Source organism: Cajanus cajan, chromosome 6 (genome assembly GCF_000230855.2).
Source record: "Cajanus cajan strain Asha chromosome 6, NIPB_CcT2T_4, whole genome shotgun sequence".
NCBI lineage: Eukaryota > Viridiplantae > Streptophyta > Magnoliopsida > Fabales > Fabaceae > Cajanus > Cajanus cajan.
In genome coordinates, this window is record NC_138522.1 from 43,110,168 (window position 1) to 43,121,054 (window position 10,887).

Genomic DNA, 10,887 nt, shown 5'->3' on the forward strand with positions numbered 1-10,887 from the left:
TTCCTTGTGGTTTGGACTGCAATGATCATACTTTGTATGGGAGCAGAACAGGGATAGGTTGTGAAGCTGTAGCTGACTGATGGAGCTGATCTTTTTGGAATGTTTATCTTTTGTTGTTTAGCTACTTATTGTAGTAACTGAATTGATGTATCTTTTTGTACACTTTAACTCTAGTCAGACTAGAACTTTGTATATTTATATATTCTAGATCCTATATTTATATACTTGTTCTATCTGCCTGGTGTTTCTAGTGTACGGTGCCGTGTGTAGTGACCAGTCGGGTCGTTACAATGAGTAAGACAATTTAACATGTATCACTTATGTCAAATATGGCAGCCTTGGCATAGGGTTAATTGCAAGAGATTTTGTGGGTTGTGATGTGATTGTGGTTCCTCACATCAATGACTAGGGATGGCACGGCCCCTGGGTAAGTGATGCTACAGGGAGGGCGTGACCCTGGCATGGTGTGGGATGAGTGAGGTCATTAACCCGTATCACTTATGTCAGTTGTGGCGTGGCCTTGGCATAGTGTTAATTGTAAGATTTATGTGAATTGTGATGAATTGATTGTGATGTGATTGTGATGTGATTGTGATGTGATTATGGTTCCTCGCACTAATGACCAGGGATGATACGAACCTTGGGTAAGTGATGCTACAAGGACGAGCGTACCCCTGGCATGGTGTGGGATGTGTGAGGTAATTAATACTTATGTCGGGGGTGGCACGATCTTGGGCAAGAGATGCTATAGGCGTGACCTTGGCATAAGGTTGATTGCAAGATTTGTGATGATTGTGGTGATTGCGAATTGTGACGTGATGATGCTGCACGATTGATAAAGTTATGATACATTGAAATGTTTATGAATATTTCGTTGAGTATCGAGTTATAATGAGATGATATGTTGTGTGTTTGTATGTACTTTACATATAGATGTTTTCTTTTCTCACCGTACAATTTTGTGGATGTTTTAGGTGAGGAAGATCCGGCTGCGAGTGACATCTAGAATGCCAACAGTTAAATTAGGTGTATGCTATGATATTGTGACATCGGGGCAGTAGGCATGACAACGGGGCGGGGCAGGGGCGGGTTTTACGTTCCCCGTCCTCGCCCCCGCAAATTTAAACCGCCCCCGCCCCCGCCCCCGATACCCGCCAGGGATAAAATCTAGGTCCCCATCCCCGCCCCCGGCGGGGTTCGGGTTTCCCCGCCCCGCCCCCCGCCCTCGCTCCTATTTTTTTTCTTCTTTTTTCTTTTAAATAAATATTAACAAGTTAAAAAAAATAAAAGAAAAGTAAAATAATATAAATTTTTACATATAAATATTTATAATTTTGGTTTATATATATATAAAAATAATTTTTTAATTATATTATTAAGCGGGGCGGGGGGCAGGGGCAAGGGCAGGGTGGGTATTAACATCCCCGCACCCACCCCCGCCCCCGATTGTATCAATCGGGGGAAAACCCGAACCCGACAAACATGGGTCTTCCCCATCCAAATCGGGGCGGGTTTGGTCGGGTACCCACGTGGGCGGGTTAGATTGCCATGCCTAGGGCAGATGACTCTTAGAACAGAATTTTTATATGGATTTGGAATTGTAAATATCATTTTGAAAATAATTTGTAAACTCTTGTGTTTCATTTTCTAAATCTTTATTATTGTGGTTATTGAAGAACGATTTTTGAAGTTTCTCATGTGAACCCTTTTACTTTTTTTTAAAACATTTATTTGTAAAGTTACAGTATATGTGTTGGGGTAGTAAAGGTGTCACAAATAACATTAAATAAGATGAAATAAATTAAAACTTGTATATATTTGAGACCGATATACATTTTTTTTTCTTCTTTCCAATGTTTAGAGTTTGATGGAGTGTTTTCAATATATTAAACTTTAAAAAAGATTATTACTATTTATCAATAATATAATATATTTTTTAAATAATCATAATATTGAAATAAAATATGTACCATTAAAAATAATGGCTAATTTTTATCAAAATTATAAATACTCAAATAAATAAATAAATAAATAAAATATATATATATATATATATATATATATATATATATATTCTTTTTCTCATCGTAACCTATATATTTTACCCAACACTAAAATTCAAATTCTACAACTTGATTTAAAATGACGAATTGCAATCACTTATTTGAATCAATAGTAACATGTAATATATATCTAAATATACATACTTCAAATAATTACTAATATAACACGATTAAACAAGATTATTAGGAGGGAAAGAAAAATAAAAAAGAATGAGAGAGAATATATGAGAGTTGATTTGATAAAAAATAAGCATGAAATAAAGTGAAATAGAATAGAATTTATAACTATTTGACAAAGTGAAATTATGTAAAAATAAAATAAAATAAATATTTATAATTACTATTTTACCCTTTTTTACAATGGGATTTGAATTATTATTTTTTAAATATTATAATTTTATATATCTTTTAAATTTCACAGAAATCTTTTCAATGAAAAAAATATTAAATATTTTTCACAAACATTTTCTTAATAAAATAGTGTAAATCTTACTTTTAACTCGTGACAATTATTCTTAAATATTTTTCGTATAATTTATTTTTTAAAATTTACTTTAATTCACTTCGATTCATTTTCTTCCATGTTAAATTATCTATACCAAACATTAGAATAATTAAGAAGACATACTACAATAAAAATGAATACTAGCAAATTATTCAAATGAAGTTTAGTCTATTAGGATTTACAAAGTCCGTGATACTTCATATTAGGTTGAAAATAAATGAATTACTTTAGGCGAGGTTTTCCGTGATACTATATTAGTATCTCTCATCTCGAGGCCGATTAACTGAAGAGAGTGCATGACTCCCAATTTTAGAATCCGCAGCTCCCACACACAAACCCGCGGCTTCATAGCGCACTATGTTACACCCCATGCGCACCCCTTGCGTGTCTTGATTCGTTTGGTCATAAAATTTACGTGTCACTCTACTAACAAGGGTGCGCACCATATCCCCCGCGCAGGTTAGCATACGGACTTTATATTATTTCCATTTTCCCCTCCAAAACCACAACTATCCTTGTTACTGCTATTGCTAAAATCGCAAACAACGTCACAACTCAACCAATATTTCACATTCGCCTCTTCCTCAATCTCCTGCTCCTGAATTCAGCGTCGTTCGGTTTCATTCCTACTCTCCAAAGAAACCGCCACGTTCGACTAGAACGAAATCGCGCATTGAATTTTTGAATCCGCCACTTTCAGGTGCACGATCGCCGTTTGGTTTCCAACGTGGTTTTCTGATTCGGAAAGAGTAGAGTGCAAGTTAACTCTCCATACTATACTACTATATTACTATTATTATCATTATTATTATTATTATTGTTCATGGTTAACAGTGGCATCGGTTGAAGAAGAACGTAGAGTAAGTATATTTGCATTGAGGTTTAGGTTAGAAGGAGAAGGAAAACGGCGAAGAAGAGGGAAAGTGAAAGTAGTTTGCGATTTGATTCGCACGTGAGTGCAGTGCGCGAGAGGCTCGTGAGTGTGCGAAAATGCCTCACAGAGCCACGTACTTTTTCCCGCGTCAGTTTCCGGAGCGAGGTTTGGATGAGTCTTCGAAACAGCTATTAGATCACGAGAAAAAGAAGATCGTCAACTCCATCAAGCACGATAGCGACACTCCGAAGAAGCCGCTTCCGACTCCGACCAAAGACGACAACCACTCCGCCGTCTCCGACCTCTTCGCCGGCGGCGGAGACAAGTTACGGACCAAGCACAAGCCAATCGCCGCCTTCTGCGACTGGCTCATCGACAAGAAAGTAAGCCACTCTGGCCACCACCACCACTGCAACGGCTACCGCGACCTCCTTCTTCCGCCGGAGAAGGATGGCGCCGTCGACCAGAGCTTCGATCGGCAGGTTTCGCTGCCGAGGCTTTGGAGCGGGAGCAGCTATGCAGGGAGCTTGTTTTCCAGCGACATTAAGGAAGAAACTTCGTCGTCTCGCGCGCTCACTGTTATCCCTGCGCACAAGGATGAGGAGGGAGTAGAGGAGGAGGAACAAAGCAAGGAAAAGTTGGCGAAGAAGTCCAAAGAAAGCTACATCTTGCAACTCACGTTAGCGAAGAGGCTCACATGTTTGGCTAGCCTTGTCACCGAACCGGTTCTCAGTCAAGGAACCGAAACCTGGGATGCCGAATCCGTTTCTTATCGCCTATGGGTACAAAACTCACCTCATTGTTAAGACCAAAAATCACAATAATAAAATTCTACTACAAAACTTAGAACCTAAGAAAGGAAATTAATCAGAATTTGAGTTTCATCTTCGAAGCAATAAAGGTTTGCATTAATATGGAAAGAATTTGAGTTTCATCTTTGATAGTAATAAAAGTTTGCATTAATATGGAAATTATTGAAATGGAATTTTAATTCTGATAGGAGAATACCACTTAACAAATTGTATGCAAGTTTTGTGTTGTCTCTTAAGAAACTGTAGTCAAGTTTTATCTAATTTGGGTTATATTCAAAGCAAAAGTCTAATTTTTATTATGATTCACATTTTTTTGGGTTGTGCAGGTGAGTGGGTGTTTATCGTATACGGACAAGATATCTGATGGGTTTTATAACATATTGGGGATGAATCCGTATCTGTGGGTGATGTGTAATGATGTGGAGGAAGGTAGAAGGATACCTACTTTGATGGCGCTTAAAGCGGTTGAGCCCAGCGAGACTTGTATGGAGGTGGTGCTGGTTGATAGACACGAGGACTCTCGCTTGAAGCTGCTTCAGGATAAAGCGCAAGAGTTGTATTGTGCTTCTGAGAATACGTTGGTGTTGGTGGAACAGCTAGGGAAACTTGTTGCCATTTATATGGGGTAAGAATGAGATATTGGCATATAGTATGTTGTGTACAACGTATTTCTTCTTCGAGTGAGTGTGAAGTGCTTTAATATTGGTGTTTATTTTTTCCTTTTTACTTATTGTGAATTTTGAATGTGTGAAGTGGTAAGTTCCCGGTGGAGCAAGGGGATCTCCATAAGCGCTGGAAGTTGGTTAGTAAAAAGTTGAGGAATTTTCACAAGTGTGTTGTGCTTCCTATTGGCAGCCTGTCTTCTGGACTTTGTAGGCATCGGGCAATTCTTTTTAAGGTGAAGTGTTAATGTGTTTCCTGAATTTATTATCGAGGAACGTTTTAGTTGTGTAAGAATATTGTTGAGACTTGAGTGCGCTTGGATGCATGAAGAGGGTGCATTAGTGTTGCCTGAGGTTGTTTTGGACTGAGTTGGATGTATTAATGTTTTGGACTTAAGCTTGTTACAGATTACTTATTCACAGTTACTTGGGTTTTCTTAATGCAGAGATTGGCAGATTACATAGGTTTGCCCTGTCGCATAGCTCGTGGTTGCAAATATTGTGTTGCAGATCATAGATCCTCTTGCCTGGTCAAAATTAAAGATGACAAGCAGCTCTCAAGGTAAGCACAACACCCGACTTTGGTCCTAATTTTTGCTGTCTTTCATGCTTTGAATTTTGATAATATTGCCGATGTGAACATCTGTCAATCATAAACATAATTGCAGGTATTCCATCAGCAGTTTTGACCAGTTTTCTCCTTTTCCCCCAGAATTTTTCTTGTTATTTTTTGTGTTCTTGATTTCAATTTTCAAGGGCTTTAGGCATTTTCAACAAGTTGTATTGATCCATAATTTGTATAATTGCATCTACCCTTTTTGCTTGCATATCAGGACCTTGGCATGCAACTGATAACTTCATGTTGATAATAAGTTCGTTTACAGAGGCATCTGACATTTACTTCATATTTTCCAATGAATCATGTTATATTTTATTATTTGACAGGGAATATGTGGTCGACCTAGTTGGGGAACCTGGAAATATCCACGGACCAGATTCCTCAATTAATGGAGCCTATGTTTCTTCGATGCCTTCCCCATTTCAAATTTCTCATTTAAAAGAATCACAATCACCTTATATGGATGATTTAGCATGTTCTCAATCTATAAGTTCCAATCACAGACCTGCTAATTCTGATAGTCTTCCATATTCAGGTATGTTGTGTTTTACACCCCTGAAAAGTTGATCTTCAAATTGCATGTTAGTATTTTAACTTCAAAGGAGGAACCTGGGTAGTCATCAGTATATACTTGGATCTTCAAGATGCATATTACTTAAACTCATTTGCAGTATGGTCTCAAATCTCCACATATTTTCTTTTGTATCAATTATCATACTTCCTAAAAACATATCAATTAATTGTTCAAGTACATGCACAGCCACTGTGGGTGCTTATATTGCCTTGAGCTATTCAGGCCATTGAATCAAGTTTGAGCCAGATGTTTTTTTTTTTGTTTTTTTTTTCCTTCACCACAAAAGTGGTCTATCTTTATACCTTATTCCAACCCTCTCATACATCATATTAAATACATGTTAAAGTGGCTTTAAGCTTTTTGCCTTCTACTCAAGAATGTGAAACATGTTTGTTTCTGAAATTTTAAATTCAAACCTCTGGGGACTGGGTAACTTGTGCTTTTGCAGTTTGGTTAATAGTAAATCTTATAACAAGCAGAGAGGACTTCTATGAATCTAGTTTAAAGTTGGTCTTAGCAATTTTTCAATGATCTGCAGGCTGTGGACAGAGTGATCAACAAGTCAAGGAAACTGATTTGCTCAAAAGTCACAAGGGCTCCATTTATGCTTCAATTGATCAAATATGTGAAGGAACAGAACCATCTCTATTTCCTTTTGGTTTAGAAGGGAATGATGAGGAATGTGCAGTTCTTAGTTCTGTTTTGCCTACCATCCATGAAGATGTTTCTAAGGCTCTTCATCCAGTCATTGAAGCATCATTACATGAATATCCAAGGCTTAGTGAAGATGTAGTAGTACAAGAGACTTCCAACAATGAGATCACTGTAAACGGAAGTTCTGTGGTGAAAAGTACTTTCAAGCAATCTATACATAGTTCATCCGACCAATACGAACTGAAACAGGTAGACAATAAAATTGAAAACCACGGTTGTTTACCGGCTGGGAATATTCCGAGATATGTGAATCTTGAACCATCACTTGCAATGGACTGGCTTGAGATATCATGGGAAGATTTACGAATTAAAGAGCGTGTCGGTGCTGGTACTTTTCCTGTTTCCCATGTAATTTCTTCCTGAATTCACATAACTTTGGTCTCCATTAGGTGACTCTAAATGCTGCTGTAATTTTCACTTTGCAGGCTCATTCGGGACAGTGTACCGTGCTGAATGGCATGGATCAGTAAGTGTTGATACAATTGTTGAATTTTATATAGGATATTCCCATTTGAGTATATATAAATGTAGCTTTTTGATTCCTTCAAACTGTTTACTTTCTTAGTTTGTTTGATTGGAATTGGATGAATGACACTTATCCACCAAAACGAGTTGACTATATTATAGTATATTTAAATATTGATATGTCTTATGTTGGCTCTATGAATTTATTTATTTATGTTTTGGTGATATTATTTATTTTATAAATGGCAGGATGTTGCAGTCAAGGTTTTAACAGTTCAGGATTTCCATGATGATCAGTTGAAGGAGTTTCTGAGAGAGGTATGTATTCATGGGACAAATGTATCATGGTGCCTCTTTATTGCATTGCTTATGATTTGGATTACCATTAGCTAAATGGTATAAATATGCTACAGACTGAAGATTAGGCATACATATTAGCTGATAATCAATTATGCTCATGAGCATAATGTATTCCTTTGGCCTAGTGTCTTGTACCCTGCCATTTTGTCCTTTTCTATTTCAGAAAAATTCTCTTTCCTAAAAAATACTAATATATTTTTTGTCTTGTTTTGTGCTAGTTTTGGCCATATCTCTGTCTTATTATTGATGATTGAGTATCTTGTTTTATCAGTTTCCCTTTTTGAATGCTTGTTCCAAGTTTTTATCCTCCATCTTGGTGGGTGGTAAATTCACATTTATTGAGGCCCTGCCTAGGTTATTCAATACAAGATTTATGCTTTTTGCTTAAGTAAATTTACACGTGCCTTCCACTCTTGCATGCATGGCAGCATTTCATTTCAATTGGACGCACACTGGTCACTTGTTTTCCTCTTTTCAGTTCAAATATGCACACCTCTTTTCAATCGATCAGATTCTTGGTCTGTAAAAATCATCCCTCTGGTATTTAGAGACACCATATTCATCCAACTAAAATAATACTACTGCTGCACGTCATAAACTCTAATTATTCAAGTTGGTTGCATGGTTTGTGGATCTCAGTAGTAAATTTTGTGTTGCACTGACATGCTTAAAACTTGTATTTTTATGCAATACTAGTTGTGCTCAATAAGATTTAACTTGGAGGATGAAACCCTGTTCTATTTCCTTTCCCCATCAATGGGGTAAAGCAGAAGCTAGTTATGTTGAAGTTGTTTTGCATTGCTTTAGGTTGCAATAATGAAACGGGTTCGTCATCCAAATGTGGTGCTCTTCATGGGGTCTGTTACAAAACGCCCCCATCTATCAATAGTGACAGAGTATTTACCTAGGTAAGACAACCAACTTCTTATATATCCTTAACCATAATATTTCATGTTCTTGCATAAAGAATTGATTGTCCTACTGTTGCTGTACATTTTTGTGATAGGGGTAGTTTATACCGCTTGATACATAGACCAGCATCTGGTGAAATTCTGGATAAGAGGAGGAGATTACGGATGGCTTTGGATGTGGTTTGTGCCAGATATATATATTTTTTACACTAAATAATTATCTTGTATTGTATATAATAGAACATACGTTTGGTTGCAGGCTAAAGGGATCAATTATCTACACTGTTTGAAACCTTCAATTGTGCACTGGGATCTCAAATCCCCAAACTTGTTGGTGGATAAAAATTGGACTGTGAAGGTAGAATGGAACTGACTTAGTAGTTTATTATGATATTTTAAATGTTTTATGCAAATAGATAATTTCTTTCTTCATTTCATGTTCAGGTTGGTGATTTTGGATTGTCAAGATTTAAGGCCAACACATTCATACCGTCCAAATCTGTTGCGGGAACAGTTAAGTTTCTCCCTCCAGCCTCTCATTCTGTAAACTTAATCATATAAATTTCATGGTATAAATGCCAATTTAACTTGTGAATAAAAGTCCACTTCTTTCCTCTTCTTTTGGAGTAGCACTTTCAAGTTTGAAATAAATAGAGTTCTAAACTTGAACTGTTGTAGCTACTTGTGAATGCATGTGAATCCACTGACACTTCTGATTAGCCGTTCACTTCCAACATGGTACCAGATCAATTATACAATCATGTTTTGATTGATGGTTGGTTGTCAGATTGGTTGTTATGAGTGACAAATCTTTTATGTTGGTTCAGTCTTTACTTCATGGTACCTCGCCCGAGTATAACTAACTCTCCTGATCTTACTTTTAGCCTGAATGGATGGCTCCAGAATTTCTTCGTGGAGAACCCTCCAATGAGAAATCTGATGTATACAGTTTTGGAGTTATACTGTGGGAACTTGTGACCATGCAACAACCATGGAGTGGACTTAGTCCTGCCCAGGTAAACTCAATGAATATATATGCTCTATATTTTAAATGTTTGAAATCAATTATTTTTACTTAATGTGTTTATTTATACAGTAGTAGGGACCATTTGCAAGAATTTGTTAATTTAAAAAGGACATATAATGTAAAGGTATCAAGCGAACTTGCATATTTCAAACGAGTGCTTGGAATAGCGAAACCTCCATAATAGATTGTAAAATGATCATCATCATGTGAACTCTCAGGTGGTTGGAGCTGTGGCTTTTCAGAACAGAAGGCTTGCTATTCCTCCAAACATCTCCCCTGCATTGGCCTCCCTCATGGAATCTTGTTGGGCCGAGTAAGTGTTATTCATGTCATTTATTTGTAAATTGTGAACATTTTTGTGCCACTTGGTCCAATTTTATTAGCAAATTGCCAGTATTTATTTTGGGTTTTCTAAGAACACTATTATAAGTATTAATAATTGTGACTTGACCAAGAAACTATGATATGGTTCTGTGATTAAACTTGTTTGAAAATTTCAATTATACCTATATTCTGTTACGAATTTTTAAAATGGAATTCATAATTTTGGAAAAACCTGTTGGTCAGTCCTGTCAATAACGCAGGAACAGGGTTTTCAAAGTCAACGTGAATTTTGGATCCCCATATATACGCACGATAAACTTTCAACATCATTGATTTTTCTATTGCTTTGGACGGTGGGAATCTTCCTGGTCAATTTCTGAACAATGCATACCCATTTAGTTATTGACGGAAAGTTAAGCCAATAATTAAATCTGGCTAAAAATTGGATGGAGTAGAATAGGTGATAACTTCGTTATGAATAGTTCTCACTTCAGCTCTGACAAGGAGACTAGAAATCCCCTGAGCAGATGCCTCACTGATTTCATAAAAAATCTGCATAATTCACGTGTTATTTTGCTGTAGTTACTACTGCCTTTTCTATGTTACCAAATATATATACATATATTTATTTATATTTCTGATGACTGTTTTATTTACTTGGCAGTGACCCTAGTGAACGCCCATCTTTTGCTGGCATTGTTGACTCACTAAAGAAGCTGGTAAAATCTCCAGCAGAAGTGATAAAGATGGGGGATACATAAAGAAGATACGCAGCCCGTAATTGGGTTTACCTGCGACTGAAATTTGTTACCCTTTTTATGGAAACCACAACAAACAATTAACCAGTGTAATTTTTGGTCCGTACTTCTTTTGTATTATTTGAGAAAAAAAGATTTTTTTTCCTCACATGTCTTAGGATATATATACCTTCTAAGTCTAAAAATTAGACTGAAAAAATATAATTAATTATTATTTCA

At 36.6% G+C, this 10,887-nt stretch overlaps 1 protein-coding gene across 4 annotated transcripts; it reads left to right on the plus strand.

Moving 5' to 3' along the window:
- The first annotated feature begins 2,840 nt into the window (after positions 1 to 2,840).
- LOC109796506 (serine/threonine-protein kinase CTR1) lies at positions 2,841 to 10,887 on the plus strand. 4 transcript variants are annotated; one of them, XR_014434698.1, is made up of 16 exons: positions 2,841 to 4,224; positions 4,581 to 4,879; positions 5,008 to 5,152; positions 5,363 to 5,478; positions 5,862 to 6,070; positions 6,648 to 7,151; positions 7,249 to 7,289; positions 7,538 to 7,606; positions 8,456 to 8,556; positions 8,655 to 8,739; positions 8,819 to 8,917; positions 9,004 to 9,072; positions 9,444 to 9,575; positions 9,656 to 9,710; positions 9,805 to 9,899; positions 10,575 to 10,618. XR_014434698.1 is itself a non-coding variant. In XM_083077136.1 (16 exons), the coding sequence occupies exons 2-16, from the start codon at positions 3,559 to 3,561 to the stop codon at positions 10,669 to 10,671; spliced, it is 2,727 nt and encodes a 908-aa protein (XP_082933262.1). In that variant the 5' UTR covers positions 2,842 to 3,268; positions 3,403 to 3,558; the 3' UTR covers positions 10,672 to 10,887. The 4 variants fall into 4 exon arrangements, 2 of the variants coding, with proteins under 2 accessions (XP_082933262.1, XP_082933261.1); XR_014434699.1 differs by having other exon boundaries at positions 9,659 to 9,710; XM_083077136.1 differs by lacking the exon at positions 9,656 to 9,710 and having other exon boundaries at positions 2,842 to 3,268; positions 3,403 to 4,224; positions 10,575 to 10,887.